The sequence below is a fragment of the Melanaphis sacchari genome, unplaced genomic scaffold (assembly GCF_002803265.2).
Source record: "Melanaphis sacchari strain LSU unplaced genomic scaffold, SCAv2.0 Contig40_pilon_pilon, whole genome shotgun sequence".
NCBI classification, from domain to species: Eukaryota; Metazoa; Arthropoda; class Insecta; order Hemiptera; family Aphididae; genus Melanaphis; species Melanaphis sacchari.
The window spans coordinates 1,011,010-1,031,517 of NW_020271264.1; the positions used below are offsets into that span (position 1 = coordinate 1,011,010).

The 20,508-nt window shown below is 26.2% G+C and overlaps 2 protein-coding genes across 2 annotated transcripts in view; one reads left to right on the plus strand and one right to left on the minus strand.

Annotated features, from left to right (window-relative positions):
* Positions 1-2,493: 2,493 nt before the first annotated feature.
* Positions 2,494-11,215, minus strand: LOC112597386 (vesicle-associated membrane protein 2-like). The gene is made up of 6 exons (XM_025343423.1): positions 10,650-11,215; positions 8,303-8,423; positions 8,153-8,231; positions 7,983-8,062; positions 5,682-5,733; positions 2,494-2,784 (listed from the first exon to the last, which is right to left on the minus strand). Coding segments are annotated over exons 1-6 (354 nt in total). The 5' UTR covers positions 10,652-11,215; the 3' UTR covers positions 2,494-2,764.
* A 7,092-nt stretch (positions 11,216-18,307) lies between these two features.
* Positions 18,308-20,508, plus strand: part of LOC112597407 (tRNA-splicing endonuclease subunit Sen2-1) — a 10,073-nt gene continuing 7,872 nt past the window's right edge. Inside the window, exon 1 of the mRNA XM_025343453.1 lies at positions 18,308-18,556. Coding sequence (XP_025199238.1) covers positions 18,554-18,556 — 3 coding nt within the window. The 5' untranslated portion in view covers positions 18,308-18,553. The remainder of the gene's footprint in view (positions 18,557-20,508) is intronic.

Here is a 20,508-nt window from a genome sequence, read left to right on the forward strand (position 1 = left end):
TTATAAATAGGCAGTAACTCAAGCCCTAACTAACGTGAGTCCGTATTAAGATATAAAGTATACCTAACTTCACCTATATAATAATTAATAGTGACCATTTGATTTTAGTAGTTGGGTATAACATATTTATATGACTATGTACTGGGGTACCTGATTATTAGTTATAGTTGCTTTATTGTTTAAACAAAATTATTTGTATTTAACAGATATGAAAAACAATAATATTAACTTGTATTATTCCTTAGTGTGATTATCATGTTTAAAAAAATTATTAAATTTAATAGTGACATAATCTAAAAACAATAAATTCTGAGTGAAGCTTTTTTTGTAGCAGTTTGTTTCTACACTGTAGTATTTTTCAATTTTTCTTGATGACTTAGAAAATAGTATTAAGAAAGTTTACACAAAACCCCCAATAACTATATGAGTCTAATTTTCAATGAAGTTCGTCATATATTATACTTAATTAATGTTTCATACCTAGTGTGATACTTATACCTATTGAGTATGTATATTGTATATGTTTTGAATTGTTAATTTTAGCTATTTTTTGAGAATGTCAATTATTAAGAATTCTAAATTGATTTTCTTATTCGATTTAAGAGATAATTATTAACATTTGATTATAATTATTTATTTATCACCAATAAAGTATCATCTACTCTATCTATTCACTCAATTCACGGATGCAAACATAAAAAGTAACAACGTTATATTTTTAATTTTAATTTATATTTTTTTCTGTATAGATAAGAAGATATTTAAAGTATACCAACAAACAAATAGCATACCCGCCCTTATACCTTAATTATTCTCACATCACTCTTAAAAAATTCTCAATGATAAAAATTATGTAGCTCTCCATAAATCACATGTTGCATTATTATAGATAAAGTGCACTTGAAATAGGTTTTCAAGATTATCTTATAAATTATTCAATTCTATAATTACAAAGAACAGACTAATGGGATATTCAAGATGTTTTTATTTGCAGAGCACGCGGATTGCATTTATAATATTCCCTTGATTTATGCGGGTAGATTAGTAATTAAAAGTTGAAAAAACCAATGGTCACGGAAACACAATTTTATTAGTTATTTCTAATAAAAACAATAATAGTCTTAAGCAATGAATGAGTTTACTCGCCGCGCACACCAAGCTTACTGACTTTAACAAGTGATACAATATTATATGCTTATTAATATTTCTTTGAATTTCATAAATTAAGCTTAATCTCGTCAAGATTACCTGCAGAAGTGAATAACAAATCCTATGTAAGTACACTCTGATTTAATGACAATTTTCTATTAAACATAGTGAACATATTATGATAAACATCTACGGTAGCTAATAGAATAAATGAAAGAAAAAATAGTTATCTTTAATAACTAACAATAAAATTTTAATTAATACTTAAATAAAAATATTTTTTTGAAAATGTATTTACTTTATTTTGATTTAAAAATGCTTGTTGCCGTTGTTTCTATTATTTATATTAAGTTTTTAACCATAAATCATCGAGTATTAAAAATAACGCAAATGTGATTATTTTAAAGACGTTTACTAAAAACGTACCTATATATATATAACAATAAAACATATTTTTAAATTATTTTTTGTGGATTTAAAATTATTAAAAATTTTGTTTTAACGACATACAACTTTTTATTTCTACAACTCAAAATATATTGCTATTATATTATAACATCAATTTGTCCAGAAATGGGGGGTTAAATTTTATTATAAATGTCCATAAAAACTTTATTTTGGGAGTAAAACATATTATTGATATAAAAACCATTAATATTAGACTTATAGTTATGGGTTACGTGTATGGTGTATTGTTTTTAAATTATCTGTTAACAAATTTGTTTTGCCACATTGTTTATAACAATTTAATAGATTATTATAATATGCTTAGCTGTTGTTTTTCCCATATATAATATATAATAAACTATTCAAAATGTAATAAGCGAATATAAATATTATAAGTACAATCAATACTCATATAAATTTATAAGTACTCTATAAAATAACAATGAATAGGTTTTCATACATATAATAATAATAATAATAATAATAATAATAATATACGTATGAGAGTATAATATTATTGTAGCGTAGGTATAATATGTTGAGAATCCTACCCAATTTTTATGATTCAATAAAATATGTTATATAGTGAAGGTTTACAAACTCTGTTATAGTTCTATAATATGTGATGATAGACATGTACATTGTATAAAATAGTTTTAAGTGATATTTACAAAAGGATACTCTATCGTATGTAGATTTATAGATATTTGTATTACTCATCAAGAATTCGTATACTTTGGTATTGAAGAAAGTATACATACATCCATACACATACATACACATTACATAATATAATATATTATATACAGATAAGTACATGTAGTTTTTTTTATTTATTTTAGTATGGAGATAACCGTATATGGATGTACGTGTAGGTATGCCATGTAAATTTGTATCTGTATAACAAAAATCATTTTAAACGAGAACCTATTACGATAGTTTTTTTTTTTTTTTATTGGCAGGGGCAGTTATTCAAAGCGATATTTATGTAGTTTTAGTATATATATATATGTAGATTGTATATATAATATTTATATATACCTATAGGTTTTTATTTTTATTTTTAATGCACCTTCAGTTTCTTTTATTATTTAAAGAGTCACGTTTTTGACGATTGTAACGATGATCACTGTGTGTGGTGGCTCGCATCAAAGTTTGTTACCTAGCTTTATTCGTCCGAAAACCAAGCTGCAAAAAAAATAATAAATATTTTAACATATTTAATTAGATATAATAACTATAATAATAATGCAATCTATTTAATAGTAGATATAATAATCAAGATAAAATTGCTCTATATAATTAAGTACATAATATAGTAACTACAAAGTACCAAAAACTGTATTGATACTTGTATTCTTACGACTAAAAGCAATATTGAAAATGTTTATGAAATAAGTATTTAATTAAAAATTGTAAACATTTAATTTGTATTATTTATTTTTGGCCGTGATTAAATATGTGATCTACTGTAATTTATAGATAATATTTATGAATTATGACTAAGGCCCGCATGATGGTACTAAATTACTATGCTTTCTTGTAAATAATTGAAAGATTCGTTTTTATTTTTTACTAACATGGTTATAGTACTATACCAAAAAATAAAATACAATAATTAACAAAGAAAAATCCTCGGCTTCCTATTTCACATATCTAAGTCGCATTCAAGATAGAACAAATTTTATAATTTATCAAATAATTCTATAAATATTTAGTACTCTAGTAGATCAAATATTTTACCATAGTCATATTTGATAATTTAAATGTATTATACAAAAATGGGCTTTCCTACAATCTTTAAACTGTATAAAAGTATTTAAAGGAAGTTTAGGTGAATATTCTATATTTATAATTTAAATTTAAATATTGTTATCATTGTATTTATTAGTTATTTTAAATTATAAGAATCATATTATTCATATTTAACATAAATTATATATCATACATTTTATTTTTTAATTTAAAAACAAGAGTTGGTTTTTACTAATTGTTATCAGTTAAATTTAGATACCTATCATTAACAAGTAATAAATTATATCATATTTTATAACCTTAATTTAATTATTATTATTTAGATGAATCAAATAGGTATTTTAAAATTAATTTAAGTAGTACGTATAAATACATAATTTATAAAGTTTACTTTAGTGAATTACTATTGTTATATGGAATGTGTAAATGTATATACGTACTGTATAATACTATGTATGGTGTAGGTTTATATTGTCTTTGTTTCCGGTAAAATATCTATATGGTCTTATAAGAAAACAAATTCGTGCTAACTACACAGTTATTACCATATAATATTAATATAGCATTTTTAAAATTAATACCTATGCGATTTACAATATGTTAAACATTTTTTTTTCAAATAAAGACAAGTGCAAAATAAATTTGTAATTTATAAAAACTACAATATCTAAAAAATTAACTTTTTGAGCAACTGATAGTATTATATTATTATAAATTGATCAAAACATAATTTGTTTTTGGGTTTATTAACTGATTGAATTGCAATAACATTTATTATTAAAATATCATAGTGCATTATCTTGTGTATAAATAAATAATAATAATAAGCCATGCAAATTTACATACATAAAATATGTAAGTACTTTAAATAATTATAGCTATATGTTTAGTGTAAATGATCGAATGAAATGAATGACTAGTAGGCAATAAATTAATATAAGTCAAAGAAATATTTATATTAAATTAAATGATCTATATTTTAATCTATATTCCGTTGCACGTCCATGGTCGTGTATTATTGATGACCAACAATATTTTATATACTATATAAGTACTAAATAATTTAAAATTGGGAGGACTACGATATTTAAAGGGTTTTCAAGGCATAGCATTTATTTTCAATTCTCTATTTCGTACATTAGGAGTTGTTAATAATGAAAGTAAATTCGTGATAATTTATAGCAATACTAGTGCAAAACACAAAAGAAATATAAAAGTATTAAATAATTTATAATTTAAAGATAAATTACCTAATAACAGATTACATACCGAAGAAAATAGTGTGTTCGCGTTAGATTGTTTCAACAAGAATTATGTTCAAGTATTTAAGTATCAACGGTTGTCGAAACAAAATGCATTAAACACATGACGTTATCAGAACGAAAAAATTATAATAATAAATAAACGACACACAAAACAAAGCATGATTATCCATTGTGTATTATATGTTTTAATGTATAATAAATTATGTATGTATTTTTGTTCTTTTTTTTTAATATTCTGCTGCTTTGTTTAAAGTATTTCTTTAGTTTATCGTGTAAGTATATAATATAATACAATATAATATGTGGAGAGGGTTTAAATATGTATAATATTACGTATATAATGTATATTATATAAGTAGTGTTTAGTATACATTGTTAAATACAAGACACGTAATTAATAATAGCACAATAAAATTATGTTTTATTTTATTAACTTTTTACCTAAATAAATTATTCTAAAAATGGATAATACTGTGTTATTCAAACATTATAAACGAGTAATATTTAGGAAATATTATTGATAGTATATATGACCTTATATAATACAACGAATGTCCTAAATTCAGCTAAACAACAATATTTTTAAGCTGAACACATCAATTATTTATATACATAATACATACATATATATTTATATATTTAAATGTATATATATATATAAATGTATTTATTTATAATGTATACATATATATTTGTATATATACTATTATATTTTATATTGGTAATCAAATAAGTACTAAAAAAAAAAATATGTATATATATATAAATATATATATATATAATACATAGATAATACATAATTATTTTTAAAGTATTATAAGGATAAATTAAAGTTGAATTTTGAATAAAAAAATAAGCTTTAAAACAATATTTGTTAATTTTGTGTGTTTCTAACTGAAATGTTATATCATATATATAATTGAAACTTGAGGAATGCTTAATTAAATTCTATTGTATATTGTATTCGTTTTTTAAACAATTATTTTTGTGAATAGGTAAATTTGTATAATTATCCGGTATGTTATACACTCTTAAGCCATCAAAGTTTTTTTTATTGGAACTTACCAACTATAATGGCTAATATTACGAGACCAATAACTCCCATTATGATCATCATCTGAAATAAAAAATTCAAAAATTCAAAAATTCCATTTTTTTAAAGCCTACTCAATCTATTAAATTTGATACTAATAAAGAACAATAAAATAATTATTTTAAATCGTAACATTATAACTATACGTTACGTTTGTAAACAAACTGATTCCTTATAATGTGGTTTGTAGGTAGTAAAATATTTGCGCAAAGATCAGGATAAACAACTATTATAATTTTTCCTATAAAATAAGTTGTAGTAAACCTAAATAATATTTATTTAAAATTTTTATTTTATTTCTTAAGTATTGCAATGAAAAATTATGAAAATATTTAATTTAATATTTTATATAACTTTGTTATATTTTATTTAAAGTTTGTATATTGTTAAGATAGCCATTTACAAGTAGTATAAATTTGTTGAGATATAGGTACCTCATTTATTTAATATTATAATGTGAACAAATATAAGTGATACTTATCATTGATTAAAACTACACTAAATATAAAGCATTTAAAAAATGCATGTATATTATAATGTTATGAGTTTTTTTAATTTTGGTGTGGATAACTATATATTAAACTAGTATTTTAATAAAGAATAAATAAATTTATGAAATTTTTAAGTGGTTAAAATTATAAAGACAGACAGGTTTTTTTTTTTTTAAATAAAAGTTCTTAATAATTATGATTATTTGTTTTACTTGTTTGAAAGAGGGTGTGGCCCTTGATTAAATATTGCATTACCTTTGTACATTTTCGAAGTAGTAATAATGTATTTGGTTAAATTATAAAACATATAAATTGACTTTTTTCATGATTGTTACTAATTACAATATGTTAAAGGTAATCAAAAATTTTAAATTGTGTATTTTAATTTAATAAAGTTTTATAAAATATATGTTTTCTCTAAATTTTATACACAATAATTCTAAGATTAAATAGTTATTTAAAAAAAAATGATTATTAAAAAGATTTAATATATTATATGTTTAAAATACATCAAAATAATAATGACAAAGTATAAAGTATAAAGTAAAAACTATCTTACAAGTTACAAAGAAAGGTAATTATTTTTAAATCCATCTAATACAATGTGATATCCATATATTTTATTTTTTATTACCAAAGGTTATTTTTATGAAGTAATTGATTTCAACAACTCATTTTAACATTTGAAAAGAAGTTATAAAACCACATAACAATTCATAAAGAACGCAAAAACATATTGACTTTTGTTTAAAATACGGTATCAAATTTAGTATAAAAATGTAACTATTTTCATAAACAGTGTTCAGTAGATATAAATATAGAAGTTAATTGTAGTAGTTATCTTGGTATATATTACTAGTTGTGCTACATTACTAACATTTGGAAAAAATGTACAACTTTTAGGTATAATAGGTATATCTAGTATATATTGCAGATATCTACATCGATTATTATTATCATTATATGATCTAACACGCAACATAATGCATTTACCAATAACCTTTAGTATTATTTTAACTTGAGTAACTAGAAGTATTAAAGTTAATTGGTATTTTATTAAAATATGTAAAATTTAAAAACAAAACATACACTTATCACGAGTTATGCATTTTTTTTTTTAATATAATAATATCATTATTTAATTTCAAAACTTAAATATTGACAAAAAAAATTCGTATAGTTTTTAAATTTTTAAATAATTTATATGTTTATAAATTATAATAAACTAGGCCATATAGTTTAAGCTATGCTAAAATATATATTTAATATATTTGTAGATCGAATATAAAAACGAATCAGTGTATGACGGCGCCCTCATACTCGTATATTTCTCAAATAACATTTAATTTTCAAGTATTTGACATTTTGACCTATTTTACAATATATTTTACATCAAATGGATATACATAAAATGAAAAGACAATTACAGCCATAAATTTTATATGTTACGAAACATGGTGTTTAAAGACTGTTATAAACTATTTAAAATAGTAATTTACAATCATGAAATACTTTTCCTCAAAGCGTTAATTTTATTTCGTATGTCTACAGCTCTATCGGTTTTTAGTTTATTTTCTATAGACATTTTTAATATAATTTATTAAGTGTTGACCTAAAAATGTTAGTTATAAAATATGTTATATCTTTATCTTTAATTCCTTAATTATGAACTATTTTTTTCTTCTCTTAAAAAAGAAGTTATTGATCCAATACTTGTACAAGACGTATTAGTTTTTTTATATATATTTTACGTGTACCTTAGTCTTAAATGTTGTAACATACCTTTAAATTTTGTAGCCAAAACTTTCTCTTTAGTTTTCCAGCCTGTTGTTCAAATTGCGATGCTCCTTGTTGTAATGCATCTGCGACAACAAATAAATAAAAATAAATAACAATAATAAAAGAATTAGAATTTATATTAAATATTAATAATGAACAAAAATGATTTGAACCTGCTCTATCATCCAGTTCGGAGAGTTTTTGATCCCTGTCCAATACCTTCATCACGTTTGTCTTCATGATATCCACCACCTAAAATATAACACATTGAGTTATACAATAAATAACGAATAAATCACACATTTTTTTTCGCTTGCATGTACCTCGTCCACTTGTGCTTGTGTTTGTTGCAATCGCTTTTGCGCCGCGATTTGCTGTGGTGTCTTTGGGCCTCCGACCACTGTGTCATCTCCTGCGGTAAGTCCAACGCCTGTTCCATCGGCCCTGTACCATACATACAAAACTTACAACATCAGTAAAATAAATACAATTGTTATCATTATCGATTGCTACACGAATAGATAGTTTCTTTGGCGACGCGAGTAATGAAGAAGGGCGTTCATTTTATCCCAAAAATTGCTAAGCATACATACGAAAGGTTTTTTTAACACTTTTTTGTTTGCTCAATTAAATAAAATACTGTTTGTCGTATTTGTCCACGTATTCAGTGGGATCATGTTTGAACATAAGATTTCTGAACATAGGTACAGGACACGCATTTGAAAAATAGCCGAAGTAATATATTTGGCGTTATACGTATCTACAGTACGTGTTTATGTGTATATATATATATATATGTATACTATGTAGTTCACTTGACCGACTTACGTTTCGTGTGATTTTAAGGGTAGGGGATCGGAAAGAATCGAGTAGGTATCTATTTACTTCAATATAAATTAATTTCGTTTACTTTTTTAAAGAATTTCTTTTTTAGAGTTTAAATTTACTCATTTTATTATTTATTTATTGATTAAAAATATAACTTAGACGTTTAGACGTTAGATTTTTGCAGTTAGTATCATATATTTTAATGATTTAATATTTAAAGTATAAAACGATTTCGAACTGTAAAAAGTAATATGTTATGATAGTTTAGTAAATAATATTAAATCATTAAAAATTAATAAGTAAAACATTTAAAACACTTTCTTAAAACTAACAGTGTTCTTTAAAGTACGTCCAAAAACAAAATTAAAAATTAGTATTATTGGGTTTTTAAATTGAAATCACCAAAATATAAAATAATAAATATTTTCCCAACACAATATTTCATTATATACTTTATTTAATATATTTTGATGTTTTCAAGTATTGAGTAAGTATTAATACATTTTTCAACTATAATAATTGTAGTATAATTAATTTATGATACATTTTTACATTTTTGTAGTATGATAATTTATTATTATGTACTTAACTCAAGTTTATTAAAATATATTTATTGCTAATACTGGTTATCTTACTTATGCTTAAATACTTATATTCGCTGAGTACAGTAGAAATATTTTCGAATCAACGTCAAAAATTCATTTTATATTATTCTATACTTGATAAAATAATAATCTCTATCTAAAAAAAAAAAAAAAAATGAACTGTATGTATCTATTTTACGCTGTATATTAATTATGCCTCTTTAAGAAATGTGTGCATAGACGCAAAGTAGTAAAATCATAAAAACAATTTGGAGATTTTGAACACAACATATAATAAGCTACACATTTTTCATAAGTCGTAAGTACTAAACATTTGAATATTAATTGTACTGGTCATTTTGTGTTGCGTGCTATACTGAGTATTACACTGAAATCGTGGTTTGTCTAGTACACCTCTTGTCTAGGTACAAATATGTGTGCATAAATAGAATTATTTCACGTATGGTATACCGATAAAAAATTGCATTTGAAATTGACCTATACCTATTGGTAGTTACGGTGTATAGTTATATATATATAATAATACAAAGCAATATCTTTGCCGCCTCCCACTGATAAATCGATGGTAAAAATAGTGTGGACCGCCTACGGGATTATATGCATGAAAGTTCGGATGAAAACACGTCATGTCATAACGACATATAATATGATATTATAAAGTATAGGTAGACCCACAATGTGATGTATTATACGCCTATCTAAAAAACGGTATCAGTCGAAATTATCGTCGTATGACGCATAGCATTCAACGCGGGTTGTTAAACGAGGGTAAAATTATATATCTCGTACGAACGGGCGTGGTGGCGACGGCGGTGGTGGTCGTCGCGGAGGAGCGGACACCCCCGAAAGCGGAATTCTGTCGGAGACGGTCTAGAAGGGTTTTGAGGGGTGGGTGTCACGCGCGGATTGCACTGTATATATATATAGCTATATACTCGACCGCGTTTGGGCGTTGAACGAATACGGTCTTTCCCACTACCCACCGCCGCCACCGTAGATAGGTTTGTGGAAATTCGAAAACGACGTAACCCTCGAACTCACGAACTTGATAAGCCCGTATAACACTCAATGTCGTGATATAACGCAACGACGATAATTCTGTGTGTATGTGTGTGTGTGTGTGAAAGATTGCACATTAAATTGTACTATATTATTATACGGACGTCGTGTGAGATCTAATGAAACGCGTACACCATGATTATACATGGGTGTACCTGTAATAAGATTATATACTCACATTTTGTACGTGAAGCGATCGGGATGACGATGATTCGACGACGGCGGCGGTCGCTACTGTACGCAAACGTGCGAGTCGTGCGACGACGACTGGCTGCTTGTATAGTGTATATATATATTATTGAATTATACGAATTATGATATGAGTGCTCTGTGAGTGCAGCAGTGGCGACTCGGCTGTGACGTAGGTACAATTAGGTATGTGTTTCTCAGACGACTTGGCGCTGCGCGAAAAATGGGTATACTTATACAGAGTTCCTCTTTGGCCGCGGGTGCAGAATTCTCTCCGTGGTACCTATGCGTAGGTACGTGGCATTAGTCGACGTGCAAATATTACTCTACACGGTTAATGCCGGATCGCCGTGGTACTAAGCAGTCGTGTATAATAATATATAATATTGTGTTATGATATTATACTCGTATTGTAACGGCGACAATGCGAGACGACACCGGACGAGAATTTTTTTTAAATTAAAATTTATTTTTTTGCCAGCGGCGGCGGTGTCGTCGACGTCTGTAGAAGGCACTGGCTGCCGTGAGCTTTCGCGCGCGCGTGTGAGTGCTCACCAATACCGTCTGTGTACGTGTGCGCGCGCGCGTCGTCCCGCCGTACGTTATATAGTGTCATATAAAACGTCTGTGTGTGAGTGTGTGTGGGTGAGCGGCGTCAGCTCGACGATCGATCGGATCCCTCTGAACGGACTACACTCTATAGCGCCACGTCGTAAGGGAACGGAACACCGCGCGCACCCCCGTCGAGGGCTCTACACATACACACACACACACACACACACACACACACCCACTTTACTGTGCCTCCACACCCACCTTCGCCACCTCCAACGACTCCACCACCGCCATCCGACTGCAACGCGGTCGTATATATATATATATACGTATAACCCATACAGTTGCGTACGCGGCAGAGTCACCCATGTCGGACCCGCTCGCCGCCGCCGTAACCGGCCCGCACCGACACCGGCGCTCCAAACCACCCCCGCAAACGCCTCGCAACCGCCACCCACACACAGCGGAAAACAAGAAAAACCTTTAGCGCGCCCGTATACGCATACGTGTATAAATATATATATATATACGGGGTGTACTGTTTTTACGCGGCGCTGTATGTGCTACAATTCGGTCGTTTTGTGTGCGCACCGGAATAAAATATTTTAATGTGCGGGGGATAGGAGTGCCCCTGCATAATATATTTTTCCGGACATTCGATAACTGCAATATGCTGCACGTCAACATTTTCAGAAAACTATGTTCTATACTCGACTTGTAGGAAGTGTAGGTACCAGCTATAGTTAATATAATACGTATATTGGATGTTGTCGAAAAGAAGGCGAAAAACCCCTGTGAGACACCGTACGCGTAGTTGATATTATAGTCACAACAATGAATAGGTATGATAAAAAATAGTAAATATAATAATAATACATGAGTGAATTTTTATTTCTTATAGAAATCGTTGATAAATACTTCGCTTAGAAAAAAAAATACAAATATACGTACGACTTTTTTTTATCATAAAAGACATTTACAATTTGTTTACACGATAAAACAATGAGTAAATTAGATAATTTAGTACTAGACGTAACGACGCGAGGGAAGGAAGCGTCCAGCGAAACTACTTCCAATTTATGAACTTGGGGGGGGAGATAAATTGTTACGTACGACTTAAAAATTATTATTGCGACCAGCCAAATGCTGATCACCCCGTATATTATGTGGTTTATAATGTAATGGTACATAATATGCGATTTCGTCGCGCGCAACGCTGATCCTCGATCGTGGGCGTCTTTCGCCAACGATTATATAATATTGTTATTTTTGCATATCGAATTTGATGCGATCGAATTTGGGCGTAATACGTGCACACAACACGCATCTTAAATCACACTCAATGGTGTGTACATACGGATATCGGGATGTGCATGTAATATATCATATTGTGAGTAACTATTATAGCCATTATATATCGTATATACGAGTATTTGATATTTATTAATACACACAAACGGACACACGGTATATAATACACGATAGTTGTCCGTCACAATATGCATTGGTCAGTTTTGTTCTTATTGTATTGGGTGTTTAAATACTTGATAAAAGTGCACGTATAAAGTTTAGTGTTTACAAGATACTACAAGATTTTTGGGTTTTTTACCTCAAATATTTCTATGATGAAATTTTTCTATTTTAGTTGTTATTATATTCTTAGATGCCTAAACGTTATAAGTATACAGTAGATATATTACAGTATATACTTATATGGCTATATAACTCTTACGTTATGCAGCTTTGTACGATGGATTGTGGTTTCTGTGACCTGATTTATATTATTTTTAAAATCTATTTATTTATTGATGTCGTAGTCCATTGAAGTAAGTTAACCGTTAACCTAAAGTAAATCGGAAATTTTTAATATTCCTATATAATATATACTTACCTATAATTGTCCAACATATTTGAACATGGTAAACTTACCTAATGGTATATGCACGCTGTACAAATATATAGAAATAAAATTATTATCCAATAGTTAAGTGAGCGTTTTTCAAAACAAATGTTTTAAAAAAGTATTTTTTAAATACTGTTACAGAGTTAATTAATGAATTAGTGAATAAAACATAATCTGAAGATTAGTTATAACATATTCATACAAATATATATATATGTATAAATATAATTTACGACCAAAAATAATTTAAAATTAAAATTTACATAAATTAAATGATTTAATGATTATATTATATCATTCTTTATTTAGTGTTATATTATACATAAATAATTAGTGAATTTAGAGATTTTCAAAGATATTTTATTAAAAAATATTAGTTACCCCAAATTATTTTTTTGATCCTTGTTAATATAAATATATCAATATTAAATGTATCTGTGTAAACATTTAATTTTAAATATTTGATTTTTATCTTCAATAATTACAATAATATATAGTATATATTTATTTTTATATTTTATAATATATAAATAATTGTAAAAAATAATAACTATCTTTAAAGACTACAATATATATTTTTCAAACAGTATTTATAAATTATTAATACTTTTTAACTTTCTTCAAAAACTACAGTTTAAGCACAATATCTAACATTTAAAAACTATTATATGTTTATTATTTTAGATTCTACGATTTTTTTCGTTCTATATTAATGAAAATTTGAACGTATATCACCCCAGGCCCACCCATTTACAATTTTTGAAAATTTTCTTTACCAATATTTAGTATGTAATTTGTATGCATTTGTACGATAATTTTTAAAATTTGTACGCTCACTGTTTTCTAGTTATCAAAGAAAAATAGTGGGTGTGATTGAGGTGATGTGTGTTCAGCTTAAAAATGATATATTCATAAGTTTAACTACATCATAATTTAGTACGCAATTATAAAAATAATATAAAGTATACAAATTATTTGTATGAATTTGTACGACCGTTTTTATAATTTGTACGACTATCGTTCAGCCGCTATTGCGGTTACTCAAAAAAACCATCACCCCAGCCCCATCACCGCATGAAATTTAAGTGATTTCGTATTTTTTTCCAATACCATAACTTAGTACGGAATTTGTATAAATTTGAACGACCGTTTTTATAATTTGTACGACCAATGTTCGGTCGCTATTTTTGACACTGTTTCCTCCAAAAAATAAATTTGATCATTGAAAGTGGTTACTGTTATCAAATTAAACTAAATTTTTACTTAAGGAATCAAAAGGAAAATATTACATAATATTTTTCTGCAAAATAATTAGGAAAAACAAAAGGTATATAATGAAAAAACTAAAATATTTATGCAACACAGTTTTCGTCAAAATCGATTAAAAAAATATATTTTTCGTATTGATCTTGAAATGTATTACCATCGCATGTATATTATTATTTCATATTTACTATGAAACTTTTAAAATATTTAGACTAATTTTAAAACATAAATATAGGTTTTTTCTACTTACAAGCTAATGTTAATAACAATTATGTATAATATTTGCATTGTTTTTGAAAAAAATTAACGTTACCAAATATTGTATTACTATAAAGTAGAAGAATAAATTCCTTAGGTACTTATTGTAATTTAAATAAATTATTTATATTTTTGAAAATAGAGGCTATAATCGTTTTTCATATGTGTAATATAATAATAATATATTATTAATATTTAATGATCTAATATTGGATTCAAATTTAATACATTACACATCGAGTGACTGCAATGAAGAACTGGTATACACAAAATACCTTACTATTAAGTATATCAAAGCAATTCTCATGTTAAAATTCGTTTTTTTTTTTATATACAAATCTTAATCGTTTATGTAATACTTATAGCTTTAATTTAAAAATGATTGTACCTACCTCTAGTCGATGTTTTATAAGCGTAGAAATTGTTAATCTAATATATTCAAGACTGGATCATATACATGCAGTCGATGGTCAATATTCAATATATATAAACAGTGAAACTTAAAAAATTACGTCGCACTCTCTTAATCTGATTTTGATTGTTCTCTATATGTGGTTCCAAATAACAACACTAAACATCCAAACTCTAAAATCGATCTAATGAGTATAAGTACGTAGTGCTAATTTTTTTTTTTTTTTTTTTGAGTAATTATTAATTTTATGAAACTTAATAATATCATAAGTGAAATTTGCTTATTTTTAGGTAGTCTAATTTTTAACTTTATTTTATTTAACCAATTTTAATTACTTTTATAATAATACATATTATACACAATACTCGATTATTTTTCTTTTTTTTCATTATATATGGCATATGCAACCGCGTGTGGCGTGTCATTAATTAAAAATAAGAATTAATTTTTTTTTTTGTATTTAATATATTACCTACTTATGATATATGTGTAGATATGTATAAAATGTAGTTAATGTTTATGAAAACTCCATAATGTAATTTATTAAATTACAGTATTTCATTAAGCCTACATGCGATTATATTGTCGCGCACCACAGTAGTTAGCGTAAAATCTGCAGTGATTCATACTTGAGTTAATCATTTTTATAAAAGTATTAATTAAATAATACTTTATACATTTTAATTACATGCAAATTATATAGTATTAGCAAACACGTTTAGATCCAGATAAAAATGAGACCTCTACATTGTTACTTTGATGTTATTTTAGACGTGATAATTATATACTCGTGGGTATGACAATATTATAAAAGCTGCAGATTATATAAACATAATATTATAGTTGCCAGTTATGAATACATATTATTTTATTAGCATCAAAAATGTTATAAAATAGCAATAAGTATGTATAAGTGCTTAAAAAATTTAATTGATGATGATTTTTTCAAAAATGTATGCTTGAGTGAACATCAAATGCTTTTATAATATTTAAAACATTTTGATCATTATTTATAATTTTATTCTTATTATACCTATATCGGCTATATCTAATATAAATATACCAATACATGCCATATCAACATACTATAAATTGTAATATTTAAGTATTTATGTACTAAAGAGTAAACCGTACATGGGACTTGGAACATTTTTTATAAGTAAACTTGAAACAAAAGTTTTTTATCTAATCAGTTGTTTCAAATGTTTCACAAATAATTGTCAGGTAAATGTATAATCAATACACATAAGTAGCAGCGTATATGGTACACGACACAATTAAAATTTTCCGACGTTACTATACATTTTACTCAACTATAAACTTTTAGACCTTATGCAATGTGGCCAAAGTTCACACAGCTCAACAATACAACTTACTAGTCCCTTTAATATAAAAACAAATTATAAACCCATCCACACATTCTCATTACTACTTAAAATTATTAATATACCTAAACTAAGTTAATTGGAGTATAATGAACTGATTCGCAAAAACTTGAAATAATAAATATTAATATAATTGTTTGTTATTTTAACCCATCCACAATTTTTAAACCGACTGCATAGAACAAGTAAGCAGTTGCAAGTTTTCGCTGCCACTGTCATCGTTGGTCGCTAAAAAATTCAAAATGTTACTATGTGTCAGTGTGTCACAAGGAGAAAAATTAGTTTTCCACTACAATGTAGGTATGCATGTTGTCAATTTATTGTAAAAAAGACGTTATACCCGCATGTGTTTTCACTGCTCAGTTGTCACTTGTCTCCGTCTTACTAACGCATAATATGAAAAAAATTAACGTTTAGAAAAATCTGTTATTTTTATTAGATATTTGAGTGGATTGATTTGTTATCCAATTTAAAAATAATAAATTATAATATTATTATTATCTAGGCAGCGCCTTATAGGATCAATAGATTTAATTTTGAAGCAAGTTTTGACGTCTTCTATTAAGCCTAGCAAATATAGGTCCTTCCTTGTAAGTTGTATAGTTATACATTTAAATACTTTTTAAATATTATTGTATTATACCACATTATTTAAATTTTAAAGTTAAGTACTCCTTTATTATTGATAATAAGATCTTTTTTACATGACGCAGTTAAGGTGTTTCGGTCTGGAAATAAATTTAAAAAAGTTAGGTAAGTGGATATCATTTAGCTGTTCATTAGATACCGAGTAGATCAGCGATTCTCAACCTTTTAACTTCCGAGTACCACCTACACATCTAGAAAATTTTCACGTATCATTTAATTTATAAAACTCTATTTTTTCGTTTTGCTTAAAAAAATTTATAGAATATTAAAATTTATTAAACAAAAGTAAAATTAAGCATGTACAATTTATTAAAACATAAATCGACCAAACATTACAACATTATAGAGATTATCGTTTATCTAAATTTTTATCTTTAACGTGAGTAAACCCGGCTATTTGGTTTAGTAATCAAATAAACGAAATAATATTTTATGTACCTATATATTAATATTTTATTTTATGATAAATATTTATTTTTCATTCAAGTACTATCTTTGAGCTTTCTGCTTACCACTAGTGGTACGCGTACCATAGGTTGAGAAACGCTGGAGTAGATCATTATTAAGTGTATGTTAAATTTGAATTCATTGATAAATCATGATGATTTATGACATTGCATACGAAAAACGCTTCTAAACGGAGATGCTCTATCAGCCTATTTTACCGAGTAATATGATTTTCTGATACTGCTATAGTGCTATGAAAGTCATTTATTTTAGTTTTAATATTGTAATAAGTTGAATAAATTTTTTCTGAAAATATTGTATTATTTATAACATCAGGAGTATAAAATTATTATAATAATGTATATTTAATATTTATAACATATTGATGTTATACCAATAACATTATATTTCTGTGAATACTGTTCAACAATAAAATTAGATTATTTAGATTCATAGTACCCACAAAGTATATTATATAAATAATATTTTAAAATAAATAAAAAATGTTATTGTACCAGTAAAATTCATAATAACACAGGGTAGAATACTCGAACGGTCGATTTTAAAAATAGATTTTCCCAGTAATAACTAAGATAAGAATTATCGTTAAATATTATTGATTTTAAGCAACGCGTGCCATTTACTATACATTTAGTAGTTACTATATTTTACTTATTTTAGTATTAATGGAACAGTGGAGAGGTGAACAACGTGCTCATCCGATAAAATTGTTTTACTAAAATAATGACAATTACCTGGCCGTCGTACTGCATTCGTTTCGTCTTCGCTTTAATCTTAAACGTCATGATTTGTTATCATCTGTTAAGGCTGTTAAAATATGGATTACTAACTTCGAAAAATATGTTCCCGAAAGAAACCTGTCCGAAAAAAACCATTCGTTTACTTGAAAATGTACCACCTTAGGAACTAGGAAATGATACATCGTATAGTAGAAAATTTACGAAGTAGGCTCCAGAAAAGTTGGCCATCGTCTTGAGCACATAATTTAAAAAAAATAAATGGTAAGTTATTTACTTCATTACAATAGATAATAATTAATTTTTATTCTTTTTTTTTATTTTATAGTTTATTTTTGAAAATTGGTTGTTTTAGTTCCCCACTCAGTATAAAATGTATAAAAGTTTAGGAACCCACGAATTTTTTAAAATTACAACAAAATAATTATCATCATATCGTTATTTATTATTCAAAAAATTTAATTTTTCCAAATTGGGACTTTAAAACGTCTTTAAAAAAATAATTGCCTTAATATACAGTGTTTCACGGTGAACAATTGCAATAACTTGTTCTATTGAATATTTTCAACTTTTTTTTTTTAATTATCAATTGTCATCTACATTACATTTAAATTAACTTTTCAATTTTTTTGTATGTAAAATTAAGAAATTAGAAAAAAAAAAAAGAAAAAAAAAATTTTAGCTGTTTATTTTCTACGATTTTTTAAAGTTAACAAAATTTTATATTATTTCAAATAGATTATCTGGATAATTGATAATCGTTGTAACACTAATAAAAAATAAAAAATAAATTTGAATTTAAGCAAAATTAAAAAATTGTTTAAAAACTATTGAATAAACCTTAGTATAATATACTAAACATATTATGTTTTTCCCCTAAATCTAAAAATATCTAAAAATCGGATTTACAAAATTGCTTACATTTTTAATTTTACATACAAAATATTAAACAAAAATTAAAACAAATTTTAAAAGTAGCATAGATAAGAATTGAAAATTTAAAAAAAAAGTTGAATATGTATAACCTAATTTAAGTAAAATAAGTAAAATATCAAGTTTTTATGTACAAAAAAAAAAAATAAAGTAAAAATATATAACCTACCTAGTTTAAGTTAAAATAAGTTAAATATTAAGTGATTACGCACTATTGCAAAAGAATAAAACAAAAATAATATATATAATCTAATTTAACATATTTATAAATCAAACATTAAATGTAAGCATAACGGGTCCTTTTCTTTTCAATAAGTTAAACCAGTGATGCTTTTTATTTGGACTCAAGTGTTCAGAAAGTATTGTCTTCTCATTTATGTCACCTTACTTTTTCCTAACAACTATCACATATTTACTGCTGTGAATCGGGTAAAGTGCATGATTATATTAAACTACATATTATTATTATTATAGATTATAGTATTAAATTTACATAATGGTGTACTTCATTTGAGTTGATCACATTTTCGTGAACTCTCTGAAGATCGGGAAGAAGGTAATAACTTGAGTTTAATATTAGTATCTGGTGAGTGATTATATTTTCCAGTCACTTATAAGTGTAGAAGTATATCACCCCAGTTATATTTCAATTTACATTTGTCTTTGTTTTATTTCATTCTTTTTCTCCTAGTTTTCTCGTTATTACATTAACGATTTTGTTATTTGTTAACAATTTGATTTACTACTTTACTAGAAGATTGCCGTTTTTCCTGAAATTTTGTTCGTTTTTCCGATTATAATTAGTTCTGGGAATTTTTAAGTTAGAATTCGCAAAAGTATAGACTAAATCCAAAATAATATTTAAAACCACCCACATTTAAATAAAATTGAAGCATTTTATCGACTACTTATTGTAATAACACAATAAAGGTGAAGCTAACGTATAAATATAAAAATATTAAAATGGTGCGATGAAAGTTATAAGTATGATGTGGCCGGACTGACACAAGGGACAATCGATTAAAGCGTTGTTTTTAATTAAGAAATTATTACCTAGTATAATTGCACTAGATAGGTTTTTTACAACGTGGGTGTCTATTTTGAAGTAATTATTGTTAATTTTTATTTGTATATTGCTTATGCCTACTACACATAGTGGTTTGTTGTCCGGTCCTAAAAGGTTTATTGTACTAGGTGTAATAATATAGTTATCGGGTAATAATTCTTGTCTAATGCAACATATATTTGCCCCCGTGTCAATTGTTATTGGTAAGGTAATGTTA